We start from the raw sequence: 18,762 nt of genomic DNA, 5'->3' as shown, positions 1-18,762 counted from the left end.
GAGCCACCGTGCTGCCTGGTCTAACGCTGGGTTCAGACCTGAGCGCTGTGTATGCGCGATTCTCCGGCGTCTCACATACGCGGCTCCGGTAGTATGCGAACGCCCATTGTCGCGCGTTCCCGGAAGTCTATGTACGGGAACGCGCGACAGGACGCCCCAAAGAAGCTCCTGTACTTCTTGGGGTGTCAGGCGTTTTACAGCGCGATTGTACGCGCTGTAAACCGCTCAGGTGAGAACCATTCCCATAGGGAATCATTGGTTCTTGCCTGTTGAGCGTTTTACAGCGCGTAGGAACGCGCTGTAAAACGCTCGGGTCTGAACCCAGCCTTAAAGGGGTTGTCCGACTGTTAAGAAAAGTGAAGCATAGCGCGGTGTAAGAGATTGGGGGGGGGGGGGGGGTGGGGGAGGGAATGAGGCATCATTTAACTTTTGAATGGTCCAGCGCCATGGCTCCCATCAGGCCAGAAGCAATGACATGTTATTCCCAGACATGTGACTGCTGCAACCAATCCCTGGCCTCAGAAGCCACGTGTGCCAGAATAGAACATGAGGCTGAGCCTCTGTGACAGGTGACTGCCGAGGCCAGTGATTGGGGACCGCACATCCTCGCTTCCAGGAGCTGTGGGAATTTCAGTAGGTGAGTGACCGCCCTGCCTACCTATCTTTTTTTTTTTTTTTTATCAGACATCCCCTTTAAGCCTATTCACACAGCTGAGGTTTTATTTCAGCGTGTCGGGCTAGCCTCTGCAGCCGCACAGATTTCTGTTCTGGATGTCAGGCTGATTGTTTGTAGCTACCCTGATGCAGTACAACAAACGATAACAGAAAACATGGGCACTCATTCACTGAGGGCAAGCAGAGATCTTGAAAATGGTAAGGATTTGCAACACAGTCTATTGCAGAACGTTCCATTATAAAATAAAGTGATTAATGGGGTATTCCATGTGTTAGAAATGACTCCCTTATTCCCTCTAGATTGGTGGGAGTCCTACCACTGGGACCCCCACTGATGACAAGAACTGGGGCCCCGTATCCCCTTTAGCCCCCCCCCCTGAAATGAACGGCCGGTCGGGCATGCGTCTTGCTGCTCCGTCCATTTCTGTGGGAATTCTGGGGACAGGTGCGCGCTGTACTCGGCTATATCCGGAATTGCCATAGAAATAAATGGATCAGATGCACGCGTGTGCGACCGGCTGCTCCGTTTATTTCAAATGGGCTTCAGGTGGTACGGGGCCTCTGTTCTCGTGATTGGTGGGGGTCCCCGCAGTAGGGACGCCAACAATCTAAGTTATCCCCCTACCCTGTGCATAGGGGACAACTTCTAACAACCGGAAGACCCCTTTAAGTAAGTAAAAGGAAGATAAAGGTCATAGATGGGTTTAGATTATTGACATGGGGGTTATTTTCACTCTGCACCGACCCCCTCCCACCAGGATACAGAACGTATTTCTGCTTTATCTTACAGGGACCTGAAGATGAAGCTCGGCGTGCCGAGAGGTGTCCTGAACGGGAACGCCAAGGTCGTCATCAAGCCCCAGAGCCAGCAGTCCCAGTCTTTCAGCCCAGTTCTGCTCCAGGCCTTACCATTTGTCCAGCCTCACCCCAGTTCCCCCTCCCCGTACGCCGTCTATATGCAGCCTCCACATGCCAGCGTCCTGTGTGCTAGTAAGACTGTGCTGGAAGCCCCTCAAGGAGATAAGAAAGGTCTGCAGGGGGATGGGAAGATCTCGCCCGCAGCAGATCAACCTGCCGAGAGCGAGACCGTGCCAGAGAAATGTTCCAGGAAATTCCCAGAACATGAGATCTGCAGCAAGAGGCTGAAAAGTTCTCCGCGAGACGATCTGTCCGAGGTTCGTATCTCCGTATCAGGCTGTAGTACTGGGGGACCGGGTCATCTGAATAACCTCAAGTACGCCTACAAATATTCTATGTGGGGGCAAGCTAAAATTCTTGCCACGTACAGCCACCCCTCGGGGGCGCTTAAGAGCTAGTTGAAGGCAGGATCGTTCAGGATGTGAAAAACGTGGCAGCTTTCCTCCCCAAACAGCGCCTCTTCGTCCACAGGCTGCGTGTGGTATTGCAGCTCAGCTCCATTGCAGAGCTGCAATACCAGACACAACTTATGGACAGATGGTGGCGCTGTTTTTGGTAATAAACGGCCATGTTTTTCTAGTCCCAAACTTCCCTGTTTTTTGCATATTCTTTTTAAAAAGATTCTGATGTAGCTATTTTGGTTCATATCCCAACAGTCAGTCCGTTTCCTGCCTGTAGGTCCCACCTATCAGTTTGCTTACTTTGTGCCAAAATTTTGGCCCAGTCATTGTCTTAATCCCCACCTCCTTGTCAATCTGGGAAGCTATAACAGGCGTGACGGGTGCAATGGATTATATTTTTGGGGTGTATTTACTTCATAAATGAGGCAATATTATGCATTTTCTAGGTGCAGTCACATTTATTGCAGGTTTTTCTGACAACTCTTGTCTTTGCCCTGTTCTTGCAGAGACTGGTGCATTCTGGGTACCTAATCCCCGTACAGCTGGCGCCTTTGAGCAGTGAACCCGGAAAAGATCAAGCAGTTTCCACCCCCGATCCTAAAATCCTCTCGTCTCCCATTACAGGTGAGGAACTCGCATCTAGATATAGATCAGTGTCTGGTAGCTGTGAAACTACAACTCCCAGCATGCCTGCACCGTTTTACTCGGCCATTCCTCACTTTGCGACTTTGTCTTCTGCAGGCGTCTTTCCATTGAAAGTGATGTTCTCTCAGTGTGTGAGTCAGACGGCTCAATCTGCTGGTCCTACCCCTGGCACAACCTGCCCCAGTCCTGGAATATTCAACTTCACCCTGCAGAACAAGGACCTGATATCGCCCCCTTGTGGCAGCGCGCAGTCTGTTACGATATCTCCTAGAAATGGGAAACCTTTAGATGATCTGCAGGCAGCTAAAATGTTAAGTTTTAAGCACCTGTCACCCATCCCATATCACGGGCAGCCCTTCACGTTGTATGCCCTGCAGCAGGTATGTACGTAATATTGGCCAAAAAAAACCTTGTGAACAACACAATCCCTTACAGTGCAGTGTAGATTACAACCACAGCCGGCATCAAATTTTCATCTTCTAAGGCTAGTTCAGTTTTGGGACCCACATCCTCCAATTTAAAGCAGTTAGAGCGCCAAAGTCGCCTGCATAGATATAAAGTTCTTCCTGTAGTCGCCACTAGGGGGAGCTCGCTGCATTCTGTTTTATTATGGAGTGCAATGTATAATCTGTGCCCAGTGAGCTCCCCCTGGTGGTGGCTTTAGGCAGACAGAATTGTATGATTTATATCAATGCAGGGGTATTTGGAGCTCTGTATCACAAAGTGACCATTATAAAGATAAATATTAAGAAATTAATTGACACATAATTTTGAATTAATATTGATTTTTAAAAAATAATAATTTGCGTTTCTGCTGGAATTTTCAAAAAGATCACTTTGGTTTGGATTTGAAGCTGCTCCCGGTTGGGGTGTGATATGTTTTGTTGCTCCTCCTTGTGTTTGACGGTCTTATTCTTGTCTTCCAGCAGCCTGGTGTTCCACTAACGCCAAAAGGATCCCAACCCCAGAAGGACAGCTTCTTCCGCACCCCCGGGGGGCTGACCTCTTCCCCTGTGGATTCTACCACTTGTACCGCAGCTTCTCAGGGAACAGTCCTTATATCGCAGCGGAAGCTTGACGTGGGTGGAGAGGAATAACTGGCAGTTGCTCCGCTGTGCTCTTCTTGCAGGAGGGTTGTTGGCAGATTGGCCGCAGGTTCCAACTAAAGAGTCCCCCAGGAGTCCTGTATGGGCAGTGCATCGTGTCCTGCCTCAGCCACACAGGCCCACGTGGGTTATCTCCATACATTAAACCTGAATGTTCTGTAACTCCCCACAGCAAAGCCAAGCAATGTGATAATTCACGTGTCCGGCTCCAAGGCCTCCGATCCATGCCCATCACACTGGCATTCATGCTCCTCGCACAGACTTGGGATTGTTCTAGAAGGGGGCTCCAGAATCTTTTCCATGTCTCGGGGGTCCAGAGGTCAATTAGCAGTGTTCAATAATGGCCGGGTAGACACTAGGCACGACCTACGGTTTCCTTTTCATTGCTCCACTTTTGCTGAGGTTTCTTCTACTCCCATTGCAAGTTCTGACAGTTGCTCCTCAGCACTGGACAAAACATCAGTTTCTCTGTGTGTGACATAAAGTTTATTGTAACTTTGGGAAACTTCTAATATACTGTCTTTGTTTCCGTTCTGGTCAGATCTCTGCTTGTTGCCATTGAGTAGATACATCCTCTTTCACATCCTGAGGCTGAAAATCCGTCCTGATCACCCCAGCTGATGGACAGTGGATGGTTTGTTACAGTGTATTAGTGCTCTGTCTTGCACCAGAGTCATTTGCACATGATCAGACCTGGTTTTCAGCCTCTAGACTTCAGATGTGCGCCAATGTATATAGCTCACAATGATCTATCTAGAATGGGTACCATGGGAGCAAACCCTCAGCTGTGAAAAGGATCAGGTTTTTTACATCTGAAAGGTAGCTAAGAGGGTTCTCCTTCACTGCGAGCAAGCGGAGATTTTGCCAATGGTGAGGAATTGGAACATAATGTCTATTAGAAGTCATTTTAAATGATAAAACAATTAAGCTTTATTTAAATCAACCCAGAAAACCCCTTTAAGGGTCCATTCACGCATCTGCAAAATGGGTCTGCACCCTTTCCGGAATTAGTGCGGACCCATTCAGTCTCAATAGGCCCACAAAAGATGCAGACAGAACACGTTGTGCTGTCCCCATCCGCACCTCCGCTCCGCTGCCCCGCAAAAAAGTAGAATATGTCCTATTCTTGTTTGCAAACACGGACAAGAAAAGACATTTCTATTATAGTGCGGTCAGCAAAATGCGGAACGCACATGGCCAGTGTGAATGGACCCTAATAATGTAGCAGTTTATCATTTGCTGAGGAGCAACTGTCAGAATTTTACCAAATATTCGTCACATGCACCGCTCTACAGTGAGGAATGACTTATATGTATTTTATATTAGAAACCCTCTATAAGCATCCAATGGTTGCGCAATTTAAAAAAAATTTAAGTAGAAAAATGTGAGAATTATTTATACAGTTAATGTATCTGAAATTCTTATGGGGTTTCTTTTTTAACTTTTTATATTTTTTTTATTTTTTCTGTTTAATGCCTGCAGGATTATAATGTGCGCGGTCCCTTTATATCCACAGTATGTGTCGCACCCCATGAAACGAGTCCGGTGGGGGGGGGTATTTGCACACTAGATATACTGTGATGTACGGCTCTGGGGGTTCGCTGACCGTTTTAGGGGATTTTGAACAATTAAAAAAAGAAAACTATGTACAGCTTGTATCAAACGGATGAAAAAATGAATTATTTATAAGACATTTGGAAATTGATCTGTAACGTGTTCTTAATAAAAAAAAATATATATATATTTTCAGTTTTGTGGAGCTTTTAGTTGTCAACTGTTCACAGCTCTTAAAGGGGTTGTCCAGGATGTTAATATGTAAAGGCCTGGATTCTGGCTGCATCGTTCTACAGCCGCCGCAGCAGGTCCCGGATCACTGAAAGTTGTTGTCACATGACCGCTGCAGCGAAACACCGGCCATAGATGTGATCGGAGGATTTACGGGGTGTCGGACTCCCGCTGCTCAGAGGACAGGCCATCAATAGTAAAATCTTAGAATGCGCCTTCAAGGCTTGACATATGTACTGTACGTATGAAGCGAGTGAGCGCTCAGGGTTACTCTTTATACCTCTGGATATTATACTTCTTGCATTATTGGCCCTTCGGAACAACCACTTTCTCGCCCATTCCATTGGGGGACACAGACCATGGGTATCGCCTAGGCCAGTGATGGCGAACCTATGGCACGGGTGCCAGAGGCGGCACTCAGAGCCCTCTATGTGGGCACCCACGTCCTGGAAAAAGTCTATGGCATAGCAATATGCTTTAGACTTTTCCTGCCATTCATCATCCCCAGGACACACTATAAACAGCACAGGCAGCGCATTAAATGTAGGCTATTAATCTATTATAGATAAATGATAAAGGACATGAAAGATATGTTATATTGGTATTTAGGTTAAATTGCTGTGTCGGCACTTTGCGATAAATAAGTGGGTATTTGGTTGCAGTTTTGGGCACTCGGTCTTTAAAAGGTTCACCATCACTGGCCTAGGCCATTACCAGGAGGAGACACTGCAAATAAAGAAGAAAGCTCCTCCTCCATGGGCTAGGACCTCGGGCTCCCACAGGAGGACCTCGGGCTCCCACAGGAGGACCTCGGGCTCCCACAGGAGGACCTCGGGCTCCCACAGGAGGACCTCGGGCTCCCACAGGAGGACCTCGGGCTCCCACAGGAGGACCTCGGGCTCCCACAGGAGGACCTCGGGCTCCCACAGGAGGACCTCAGTCCACTTATCTTCTGAGGACCCCCAGAAGATAAGTGGAACCGGGCTCAACCTGCAGCTCCGGCGGCCTACCAGTTCCAGGGTCACCTACTCCTGCCCTCTATCCAGATCACTGCCACTCCTTGTGCCAGCTGACTGAAGAGGTGTACCCTGCTGGTGTGGAGCAGAGGGTGAAGACTGCGGGACGCAGATAAGTGTATATATAGGCGTTGGTGATGGGAGAGAGAGCTAGTCGTGTCTTGGGGCAGTGGCAACTTCGCACCATGATTCGGCTGCAGCGGTATGCTGCCTGCGCCGCTCGGTGCTCCACTGGGCCGTTCTTTCTCCTGCTGGATGGACGCAATTTTCAGGGGTTTGTACTTCCCGCGCGCTCGCAGTTTTCGCACGATTTGTGATGCGACTAGGGGGCGGAGCCTAGGGCTTCTACTCCAGCGCTTCCGTTCACCTCAGTGCTTCTCCTCCAGCTCCTCTCAGGTCATGGTAGGGTGCTTTTTACTTACCATCTGCTGCTGCAAACGGTAGGAGACCCTGCCCCTTCTGATTTTTCTGGGTGTCGCCTTCATGCCAAAACCAGGGGCCCCCCAAAAGTCCTCTAAGGCGGCTCCTCAGGCCCCACTGGGGTCCTGCAAGGTCTGCTGCTTGCCTCTATCTGTCTCAGGTGCCTGTAGTGCTTGCTTTGCCTCGGGACAGGATCATGCTCCTCCTCTCCCTCTGCCATATCTAGCCCAAGTCTCGCGTGCTGCCATGGCCTTTATGGAACGCATGGCAGCCACGGATCCTGTGGCTAGCACCGCACTACCTCACAGTGCTTCCCACAGGGGACGCTCTACTGTTAAGAGGCAGCGTGCGCAGCAGCATCCCTCCTCGGATGACTCTGCTTCACCCCCTCGCCTGGAGGCGAACTCAGACTCTCCCCCTCCTCGCAGGGACCATAGGTCTGAAGGGGAACGATCCAGCTCGGACGAAGACACTGAGCTGGAGCCGTCGCCTAAACTGTCCACCATGGTGGCGGACTTGGTCACGGCGGTGCGTTACACCTTTGATATCCAGGGGGTCCCTCCTTCCACCAGTAGCCAGGAATTGAATGGAAAAATTCAAGGAAACCAGAGTCGGTCGCATTCCCCATCCATGGCGAATTTGCCAAGGTCCTTTCTAAGGCCTGGGACCGCCCCAATCACAGTTTTTCTGCCACAAGGCGCATGGATACTCTATCTATTTCGGTCAGAGAACGTGCAGCAGTGGTCTTCCCCACCCAAGGTCGACCCGCCAGTGGCCAGATTGGCTAAGAATATGGCCATACCAGTCTTGGACGGTTCCTCCCTACAGGACTCCGTTGACAGGCGTTTAGATTCTCTTTCCAAAGCCATCTTCACGCAGGCGGGCACAGGTCTGCGGCCCACGTTCCCCTCAGCCTGGGTGGCCAGGGCGCTTTCGGTATGGTTGCAGCGCCACCATCAGGCCCTCACGGAGCAGGACGCCTCTGCGGACACTTTGAACTTTGTCCTCCAGATGTCTCAGGCAACAAAATTCCTCTGTGAAGCTTCCCTGGATGTCAGCACCCTCTTTGCGCGTGTTTCGGCCCTCTGGCTGAAGGTTTGGGACACTGGCGCTTCCTCAAAGCGTTCTCTCACTAACCTCCCTTTCGCGGGTTCCAGGCTTTTTGGTGCTAAACTGGACGGGATTATCTCAGACTCTACGGGGGGCAAGAGCACCCACCTGCCCCAATCTAGATCCAAGGGCACCTTCAGAGTTCGGTCCTCTGGTCCTAGTAACCAGTCCTTTCGTCGCTTCTCCTCTTCCAGGTCTGCGACGGCCCCCTCCTCCGGTGGCTCTCAGGACTCCCGCAAGAAGCCTTCCTTTAAGCCCCCAACCCTCCCAAGCAGTCCTTCGCCTGAAGGAGCGCGCCCACCTCTTGGGGTGGGGGGGGGGGGGCTGACTGCTTTCCTTTCAGCAGGTTTGGAGAGCTCACATCCAGGACGCCTGGGCCCTGGAAGTTGTAACCTCTGGTTACTAAATAGTTTATTTCCAGGCCTCCAGAACGTTTCTCTTACAAGCGGTCTCTTCCCTTCTAGACAGGGGAGTAATTGCACCAGTCCCTCTACAGGAACAAGGCGCAGAGTTCTACTCCAACCTATTCGTAGTGCCAAAGAAGGAGGGTTCAGTGCGCCCGGTCCTGGACCTGAAGCTGCTAAACAAGTCCCTGAGGGTGCGGAGGTTCCGGATGGAATCCCTCCGCTCCGTTATTGCTTCTCTTCTTCCAGGGGAGTTCCTCGCGTTGGTGGACATCCGGGACGCCTATCTGCATGTCCCTATTGCAGAATCTCACTTCAGATTCCTGTGCTTCGCCATTGGGGGACATCATTATCAGTTTGTCGCGCTTCCCTTTGGGTTGGCGACAGCCCCGCGGGTATTTACCAAGATCTTGGTGCCGCTCATGGTGCTTCTCCGTACCAGAGGCATATCTCTGTTGCCCTACCTGGACGACATACTGATAAAGGCTCCCTCCCTTCCCCAGGCAGATGACAGCGTCCAAATCACTGTCCAGACTCTAGAACAGTTCGGCTGGCTGAATCAACTTCCTGAAGTCCTCTCTTCATCCTTCCCAGAGGGTGATTTTTATATATATATATATCTATATATATATATATATATATATATATATATATATATATATATCTCTGGGGCTGATGGTGGCCTCCTTCGAAGCCGTCCCCTTTGCCCAGTTTCACACTCCGGCCTCTGCAGCAGGCGATCCTATCCTCCTGGGACAAGGCATCGCGAGGTCTGGACTCTCGGATCCGCCTGCCTCCTCCAATTCGTGCGGAATTCCCGTGGTGGCTCTCCTCTCGCAACCTGACTTCAGGGAGGTCCTTCCTTCCAATCTCCTGGATGGTCGTCACAACCGACGCCAGTCTCCTGGGTTTGGGTGGCGTTCTGCGGACAGTTCAGGGGGTTTGGTCAGCGGTGGAGGCCTGCCTTCCGATCAACATTCTGGAGCTCAGAGCAATTTTCCTCTCCCTTTCTCATTGGACTTCTCTCCTGGCGGGTCACCCGGTAAGGGTCCAGTCGGACAATGCCATAGCTGTGGCTTATATCAATCATCAGGGTGGGACCTGAAGTCGGATGGTGATGCAGGAGGTGAGAGGGATCCTTCAGTGGGCGGAGACTCACGTTCCAGTTCTGTCGGCGGTGTACATCCCGGGGGTCGACAACTGGGCGGCGGACTTCCTCAGTCGCAACAAGGTGGATCCAGGAGAGTGGTCTCTGCACCCGGACATATTCAAGGACGTCTGTCATCATTGGGGCAAACCGGACGTGGACTTGATGGCGTCCAGACTCAACAACAAGGTTCCCACATTCCTGTCCCGAGCTCGGGATCCGGAGGCGTACGGGGTGGACGCTCTGGTGTCTCAGTGGTGAGATTTCGCCCTCCTCTATGTCTTTCCACTGCTGCCGTTACTCCCAAAGGTTCTTCGCAGGATCGCAGTAGAAGGGATTCCGGCCATCCTCATCGCCCCCGATTGGCCTTGCCGCACCTGGTTCTCGGAGGTCACTCGGATTCTGGCGGACGTTCTGTGGCCTCTTCCTCTGAGAGGACCTGCTGTCTCAAGGACCGCTCTTCCACCAGATTTTACGGTCGCTTTGTTTAACGGCGTGGCTGTTGAGACCGCCAGCCTGAAAAAGAGGGGCTTCTCGGACTCCGTCGTGAAGACCATGATCAAAGCCAGGAAGCCAGCTTCCTCCCGGATATATTATCGTACCTAGAAGGCCTTTCTTGCCTTTTGTGAGAAACTAGAAGTTTGTCCCCTTCGTTTCTCTGTTCCGGTGGTCCTCTCCTTTCTCCAGTCGGGCCTAGAGCTGGGAATGTCCCTGAGCTCCCTAAAAGGTCAAGTTTCGGCTCTTGACATTTTCTTTCAGTGGTCCCTGGCTCTGCTCGGGCCTGTGAGGACCTTCATGCAGAGGGTGGCGCATTCGGTTCCTCCGTATGTTCCCCTCTGCCCCCCTGGGATCTCAATCTGGTTCTGTCTTCCCTCTAGATGTCTCCCTTCGAACCCCTGAGGGAGATTTCCCTGACTCTTCTTACCTGGAAAGTGGTCTTTCTGGTGGCCATCACCTCTATCAGGAGGTTGTCGGAGCTGGCGGCTCTTTCCTCTAGTGAGCCCTTTTTGGTCTTCCACAAGGATAAGGTGGTGTTGCGCCCGATCCCTTCTTTTTTGCCCAAGGTGGTCTCCGCCTTCCACCTTTAATGAGGACCTAGTCCTCCCCTCTTTTTGACCTTCTCCAGCGAACCCCAAGGAGCGTGCTCTCCATTCCCTGGACGTTGTCCGTGCTTTGAGGGTGTATCTTTCGGTGAATGCCCCCTTCCGCCATTCTGACTCCATTTTTGTGGTTCCCGAAGGGCCTCGTAAGGGTCTGGCGGCCTCCAAGGTCACTGGCTCGGTGGATTCGGTTGGCTATTGCCATGGCGTATCGTTCCCGTGGCAGAGTTCCCCCTGTGGGGGTTACCGCTCACTCCACCAGGGTGGTGGGGGCATCCTGGGCTAGGCGTAATCAAGCGTCTGCATTGCAACTTTGTAAGTCGGCAACCTGCACTCTTTGGCATCGGCTGATGCTGCCCTTGGGCGCAAGGTATTACAGGCAGTGGTTCCTGTTGACTGTTGGACGTGCCCCTCTGGCGGTGTTGATCTTTTTCCCACCCCATGGACTGTTCTAGGACGTCCCATGGTCTGTGTCCCCCAATGGAATGGGCGGGAAAAGGAGATTATTTTTTTTGGGTGAAACTCTGGAGGAGGAGGAGGAGGAGGAGGAGCTTTCTTCTTTTATTTGCATAGTGTCTCCTCCTGGTAATGGCCTAGGCTATACCATGGTCTGCGTCCCCCAATGGAAAAGACGAGAAAAAGATTTTACAGGTGAGATTCACAAAAAATCTTTTATAACTGACGGTTCACCATGGGCGATATGTGCTATTAAAGGAGTTACTTATTTACGCCGCTGCTCCAGTCCTGCTTCTTTTTCTGTTTCTCTCGCTCGCTCTCCATATATATATATATATTAAAAAGTTTTGCACAATAAAAATATTCTAAGCAGGGGTACATATGACTTGTAATGTATGTACACAGTGACTGCACCAGCAGAATAGTGAGTGCAGCTCTGGAGTATAATACAGGATGTAATTCAGGATCAGTACAGGATAAGTAATGTATGTACACAGTAACTGCACCAGCAGAATAGTGAGTGCAGCTCTGGAGTATAATACAGGATGTTACTCAGGATCAGTACAGGATAAGTAATGTATGTACACAGTGACTCCACCAGCAGAATAGTGAGTGCAGCTCTGGAGTATAATACAGGATGTAACTCAGGATCAGTACAGGATAAGTAATGTATGTACACAGTGACTGCACCAGCAGAATAGTGAGTGCAGCTCTGGAGTATAATACAGGATGTAACTCAGGATCAGTACAGGATAAGTAATGTATGTACACAGTGACTGCACCAGCAGAATAGTGAGTGCAGCTCTGGAGTATAATACAGCTATGTAACTCAGGATCAGTACAGGATAAGTAATGTATGTACACAGTGACTGCACCAGCAGAATAGTGAGTGCAGCTCTGGAGTATAATACAGGATGTAACTCAGGATCAGTACAGGATAAGTAATGTATGTACCCAGTGACTGCACCAGCAGAATAGTGAGTGCAGCTCTGGAGTATAATACAGGATGTAACTCAGGATCAGTACAGGATAAGTAATGTATGTACACAGTGACTCCACCAGCAGAATAGTGAGTGCAGCTCTGGAGTATAATACAGGATGTAACTCAGCATCAGTACAGGATAAGTAATGTATGTACACAGTGACTGCACCAGCAGAATAGTGATTGCAGCTCTGGAGTATAATACAGGATTTCATTCGGGAACATTTACAGCTATGTAATTAATGACATATTGGAAAGTGTGTTCTGCTTTATATTCTGCCTTCCATGTTTTAGGTGATAGATAAAAGCTTTTGCTGTAGGTGCGGACGCTGTGAGGAGAGATACATGACACATTGGAAGGAATGTGCAGAAGCGGTGTGTGATAAGTGCATTGCTCCGTATGTTGTTGTGCCGTCCTCCATGATGTCACCTTTCAGCAGTACGTTATGGGCAGGCGAGAATCTGCTGATAGTGAGACCAAAATGGTGACTGTTCCAGGAAGCAAGAAATATATCGCAACGATGAGATGCAAGACCTGACGAGTGTAACCTGCAGCTCTCCTGAGTTATACACATCACTCTCTACCTCTTATACATTGTAGCATTGCCCAGACTGGATACAGTTGTAACAAACTCTCAGATGTGAGAAGTATTAGGTTAGGGTTATGGGAAATTTAAACAAAAATGTTCCAATTTGCTGACAGCAAGCAGAGCTCTTGAAATAAGTGAGTAATTTAGACATGGTATATTATTATACATTGATTAAGTATTTTAACCCCTTTCTGGATGTAATGGCCACAGTTTTACAATATGATTTTCAACCACGTTGGGTCTTAGGCTACTTTCACACTAGTGTTCGGCTGTCTGCTCGTGAGCTCCGTTTGAAGGGGCTCACGAGCGGACCCGAACGCAGCCGTCCAGCCCTGATGCAGTCTGAATGGATGCGGATCCGCTCAAACTGCATCAGTCTGGCGGTGTTCAGCCTCCACTCCGCTCAGCAGGCGGACACCTGAACAGCAGCGTTCGGGTGTCCGCCTGGCCGTGCGGAGGCGTGCGGATCCGTCCAGACTTACAATGTAAGTCAATGGGGACGGATCCGTTTGAAGATGCCAGAATATGGCTCAATCTTCAAGCGGATCCGTCCCCCATTGACTTTCAATGTAAAAGTCTGGACGGATCCGCTCAGGCTAATTTCACACTTAGCTTTTTTTTGCCAATTTAATGCAGACGGATCCGTTCTGAACGGAGCCTCCGTCTGCATTAATATAATCGGATCCGTTCAGAACGGATCCGATCGAACGCTAGTGTGAAATATGAAAAATAAATGTTTCACCTGTCAGAAGCCCCTAGTAAAACCGCATTATTTCTGACCACACCATCAAAAAAATCTCTTGTAAAATGTAACGGACGGAGAGGAGGATGAAGGTCAGAGATGGGTCCAGACAATAAGCGTGGGGAGGGGGAAATGGCGCTGTGTTAGCGATGAGCTCACTGCCACCTATATATAGTGCGGGGAGATTGCGGCTCAATCCTCTGAAGATAATGAGTCAGCTGACAATCTTAGCGCGTTACTCAGTATCACACGTTGTAATGTCGGGAGTTTTATGACACTTGAGCTTTTCAGCTATTGGATCGTAAAAGAAATCTGTTTTCCGGCTCAGCTGCAGATCGTCGCGCCTTCCGTGTTACTGAACACCCAGGAGCCGTCAAACAAGCGTCACATTATGTACATTGAGATGAATCCGCCTATAAAGGAAAGTTCTGCAACGTTCTAAGAGACTTCGGGATTCCATTCTTTCCAACTTTCAATATCTCTGATGTCAGTGAATTGAACTACTCTTATTTAGACTCAGAGGCTGAAGCGAATCTAATTACATCTAAGGCCTCATGCCCACTGCTGTTGCCCGGCTGTGCCCATATTGTGGTCCGCAATATGTGTGCACCCTGCATCACGGATGCTGACCTATTCACTTGAATGGGTTCACAATCTGGAAGGTCCGGTGCAGAACAGAGGCACGGAATCGCCACGGAATCACTACTTTTTTGCAGTTCAGAAGGATCATGGACCCATTCAAGTTGAATTGGTCCGGATCTGTCTGCGGAATCTGCATAGAAGTTGCTGATCAACTGCTGTGTGCGCGAGGCCTTATGCTTCTCTCAGCCAAGGAATTGCAACAATGTATCATTCCAGTGAACTTTACCTAGATAGATACATGGTTGCAAACTTTCAGATCCCCTTCTGGCTAAAATCAAGCACCGGATCTCTTCCAATGGTCATAACACATTGTAACGAATAGAGCAGAACAAAATGTCACAGTGTAGCATAAAATACTACCACCCACCCCGCAGTATTCACCTGTATCCCCGTCCTGAGGATGGTGATACAGTTGAGGTCACCTGCGGCCGTTGATCAGGTGCATAAGCAGTGGCGACTCTAGGATAAAAATTTAGGGGGGGGGGGGGCACAGAAGATACAGTCAAAAATGGGGGGCCACTTAATAATTTTCCTGTATAATAATGTACCCTGATATCCCTTAGTTATAACCCCGCTGGGCAGTGGCGTAGCTAGAAATGGGCCCCACCCCCCACTAACTTTTTTGCAACCCCTTCCTTTCACGCCGCCCCCATTCCTGTGGCTAGTAAAGATCTCAGACCAGGCCCGGCCGCTGTTCCATCCTTTACCTACTCTGTCTGTACTATCTGTATATTTTTTCAACAATACTGTTGAGGCCATGACAAAACCTTTTAGTCCTGCTCCTCCTGGATGGGCCCCTTCTAGGTCAGGGCCCCAAAGCAGCCGCTTCCCCTGCAGCTACGCCCCTGGCATCGGGGTAAAATAATTAAGGGGTATCAGGGTACATTAGGTGTAATATAACTGAGGAGGGCTATCAGACATTATAAAGGGGTAATATAGCTTACATTACCCCTGTATTACGTCACTGATAGGATAGCACTGCTCAGTTATGTTTCCCCTGTATAATGCACCCTGATACCCCTTAGGGCAGTGGTTCTCAACCTTTCTAAAGCCGTGACCCCTTAATACAGTTCCTCATGTTGTGGTGACCCCCAACCAGTACATTTTTTTCCTTGCTACGTCATAACTAATTTTGCTACTGTTATGAATTGTAATGTAAATATCTGATGCAGGATGTATGCCAGTCTATTACAAGGTGTTGTGGGGGATCTGTGGAGGACGCTGGTATATGGGGGATCTGTGGAGGACGCTGGTATATGGGGGATCTGTGGAGGACGCTGTTATATGGGGGATCTGTGGAGGGCGCTGTTATATGGGGGATCTGTGGAGGGCGCTGTTATATGGGGGATCTGTGGAGGTCGCTGTTATATGGGGGATCTGTGGAGGGCGCTGTTATATGGGGGATCTGTGGAGGACGCTGTTATATGGGGGATCTGTGGAGGGCGCAGTGTTGTGGGGGATCTGTGGAGGGCGCTGTTATATGGGGGATCTGTGGAGGGCGCAGTGTTGTGGGGGATCTGTGGAGGGCGCTGTTATATGGGGGATCTGTGGAGGGCGCAGTGTTGTGGGGGATCTGTGGAGGGCGCTGTTATATGGGGGATCTGTGGAGGGCGCTGTTATATGGGGGATCTGTGGAGGGCGCTGTTATATGGGGGATCTGTGGAGGACGCTGTTATATGGGGGATCTGTGGAGGACGCTGTTATATGGGGGATCTGTGGAGGACGCTGTTATATGGGGGATCTGTGGAGGGCGCTGTTATATGGGGGATCTGTGGAGGGCGCTGTTATATGGGGGATCTGTGGAGGACGCTGTTATATGGGGGATCTGTGGAGGACGCTGTTATATGGGGGATCTGTGGAGGACGCTGTTATATGGGGGATCTGTGGAGGACGCTGTTATATGGGGGATCTGTGGAGGACGCTGTTATATGGGGGATCTGTGGAGGACGCTGTTATATGGGGGATCTGTGGAGGACGCTGTTATATGGGGGATCTGTGGAGGACGCTGTTATATGGGGGATCTGTGGAGGGCGGTGTTATGGGGGATCTGTGGAGGACAGTGTTATGGGGGATCTGTGGAGGACACTTATGGGGGACCTGTGGAGGACAGTGTTATGGGGGATCTGTGGAGGACACTTATGGGGGACCTGTGGATGGCACTGTTATAGGGGATGTGTGCTATGACACATATGCTGGCCCCCCACATGGCCCTAAGACATATATCATCTTATGCTGGTCCCCCTCATGGCCCTATGTGTCCCCTCATGTGTCCTAAACTGCGCACATAACTGTCTTTGCGTGTAAAGTGTGTTACTCCTGTGTGAAACAATCTCTCTCCTATTTGTAGCGTTATACTACCCTACCTCGTGAGATTTCCCTACCTCCTGACTTCCTGTCGCACTGCTAATGACGTGAGGAGGCGTTCCTGAGTTTTGACGATCTGCGCATGCGCAAACCGACAGTTTATGGAAAATCTCAGTGGAGTTAAGCTTTACACCGGGACACTGCGCATGCGCAGGAGAGCCTTAGTAGGGAAATATTACAGCCCAGTGCGCAAGCGCGGCTAACTCCGGCCGGCGCAGTGTCCCGGTGTGAAGCTGAACTCTGCTGAGATTTTCCATAAACTGTCGGTTTGCGCATGCGCAGATCGTCAAAACTCAGGAACGCCTCCTCACGTCATTAGCAGTGCGACAGGAAGTCAGGAGGTAGGGAAATCTCACGAAGTAGGGTAATGTAACACTACAATCGTGCAGCCCTAATAGGAAGCCTCAGGCGACCCCCCGGAAAGTTATATAACTGAGGGGTATCAGGGGACATTATGGGTAATATTATACAAGGGTAATATAACTGAGGAGGACTCAGTGCTATCAGGGTCCTTAATTATATTACCCCTGTATAAGGTACCCTGATACCCCTAAGTTATAGGGGTATCGGGGTTGAGGAGGGGCTGGGCGCAAGCAGGCAGGCCATGAGGCGAGGTAGTGGGGGTACACATACTTTTTTTTTAAAACTTTTTAGTCTTACTTTGTTTTCTTCTTAGCTTGCCTAGGGTCCGGCCAGGGCAGGCAGAGTTCTTGGGACGTTGCCACAGTGAGCCACACACAGTCCTCCTGTCCGAAGCTGGGGCCTGGGCCGGGCACAGACACGGATCACTGACACTAGCAGACGCAGTCGCAGAGCTTGCAGTCGCAGAACAGAAGCAAGCGTTCACGCGGGCGGGCAGCTTTACGTGGTGAGTCGGTGATGTCAACTCTGCGGCTGCTGCACTCCCAGCCTGCGCCCGCTCTGCCTCCGCTGGGTCCGAGATCTTTATGTACTCGGCCAGCAGCCATGAGGAGGGCTCGGGTAGCCCCTTGGGCATCGGCCCACAGGGAAATTTCCCTTTAGGGTCTATGGCCAGTCTACCTTTGGCCCCCATCTTGGAGAGCTAAACTGGTCTGTAAACCCTAGGGGATGTTCAGGTTGCAGCCAATGGGGCACAGATGGGTTGACTTGTGGTCAGGGGGGTGGCCATTTGTCCTTGTCCTTCTGACCGCCTTGAGGGGTAGGGAACGGTCTTTTAGAAAGGGGGATGATAGAGATGTATTTATCTCACCAATATGCAATTGTAGCAAACTCTCCTAGGATTAAGTGTCACAGTAGTTCTAGCAGTTTTGTGGTTGTATCATTATATTCAGGAACCAGGACGCTCAGGATGAACCTCTCTAAATGTCCTCTGGTAGCAGAGTTCTTATATTCACCAGTCCCCTCTCGAGGACTATTTTCCTCTTGCCCTGGCATTGGCCATTTGGTCTCGATGATATTTGGTGGGGATTTACTGCGCAGCTTTGGTTCCATAAAGTCATTGAAGTCAACCCGAAAGGCGATAATCTCTGATGATGTGGACGGAGCCTCAGTTTTTCCTTGGCCGTGGCGCGGACTCTGGAATATCAATAAAAATTACAAGTGGAAAATCACGAGCACGGCTTCTCCGACTGCTGGACTTCCAGCTGCCTCGCTATTATCAACCCCAGTGAAGCGTGCAGCCCCGAGCCCATAAACTGACAGGAGGGGCGGCCAAGTGTCAGTAAAGTCACCAGCTGTCAGTAAAGAAAAAACATGCTATATTCAGTGACTCAGAACAATACATGTACTATAAGGCCAGCCCTATGACAATGTGACCCCTTTCTACAAAGCATCCTGGTCCCTAAAGTAATACATGGAGCTTCCATGCCTCAGGCATTTCACTCCACGCAGTAGCCTATTCCCCGGCATTACAGGGGATGCCTGCACGCTGGGTACTGACATAGCTTCCCCCGGCAGTATCTCTCTCCTTGCAGCATACTCACGGTGTACAGACACTTCCAGGTTGCAGTAGCGCCTTCCTCACAGCTCTCTCGGCAGGTAGCAGTATCTTTATTTCTACGGACACATGCACTCAGATTTTCACACAGCAGGCTGGTCTTTTCCTTCTTATCTGGATTCTCCACAGGTCCAGGAATACTCCAAAGTGCAGGGGCCAGAACATGCCTGTTCGCTACCTCTGCTGTGGCTACCCTTCTGCTGCCCAGGGTGTTGTTGTATCTCTGCCCCTACCTTACTAGGTCCTGAGGTGGTGTGACAATTTACAAACACTCACCTCCA

At 50.2% G+C, this 18,762-nt stretch overlaps 1 protein-coding gene and 1 long non-coding RNA gene across 9 annotated transcripts in view; one reads left to right on the top strand and one right to left on the bottom strand.

Moving 5' to 3' along the window:
• The window catches only part of E2F8 (E2F transcription factor 8), a 20,392-nt gene extending 14,908 nt beyond the window's left edge, over nucleotides 1-5,484 (top strand). For 6 of the 8 annotated variants that reach the window (XM_044269410.1, XM_044269409.1, XM_044269406.1 and 3 more), the window contains exons 10-13: nucleotides 1,466-1,850; nucleotides 2,501-2,618; nucleotides 2,736-3,019; nucleotides 3,566-5,484. In XM_044269410.1, coding sequence (XP_044125345.1) covers nucleotides 1,466-1,850; nucleotides 2,501-2,618; nucleotides 2,736-3,019; nucleotides 3,566-3,736 — 958 coding nt within the window. In that variant the 3' untranslated portion in view covers nucleotides 3,737-5,484. The remainder of the gene's footprint in view (nucleotides 1-1,465; nucleotides 1,851-2,500; nucleotides 2,619-2,735; nucleotides 3,020-3,565) is intronic. The other 2 variants (XM_044269408.1, XM_044269413.1) reach the window with 1 other exon arrangement.
• On the bottom strand, nucleotides 4,089-18,762 carry LOC122920164. Its single transcript, XR_006386886.1, has 3 exons — nucleotides 18,468-18,762; nucleotides 17,164-18,060; nucleotides 4,089-4,213 (listed from the first exon to the last, which is right to left on the bottom strand). It is a non-coding gene; the product is annotated as an uncharacterized LOC122920164 (long non-coding RNA).

This window comes from Bufo gargarizans, chromosome 10 (genome assembly GCF_014858855.1).
Source record: "Bufo gargarizans isolate SCDJY-AF-19 chromosome 10, ASM1485885v1, whole genome shotgun sequence".
NCBI classification, from domain to species: domain Eukaryota; kingdom Metazoa; phylum Chordata; class Amphibia; order Anura; family Bufonidae; genus Bufo; species Bufo gargarizans.
The sequence above is the reverse complement of the archived record's forward strand: the minus strand, read 5'-3'. Positions and strand labels throughout refer to the sequence as shown.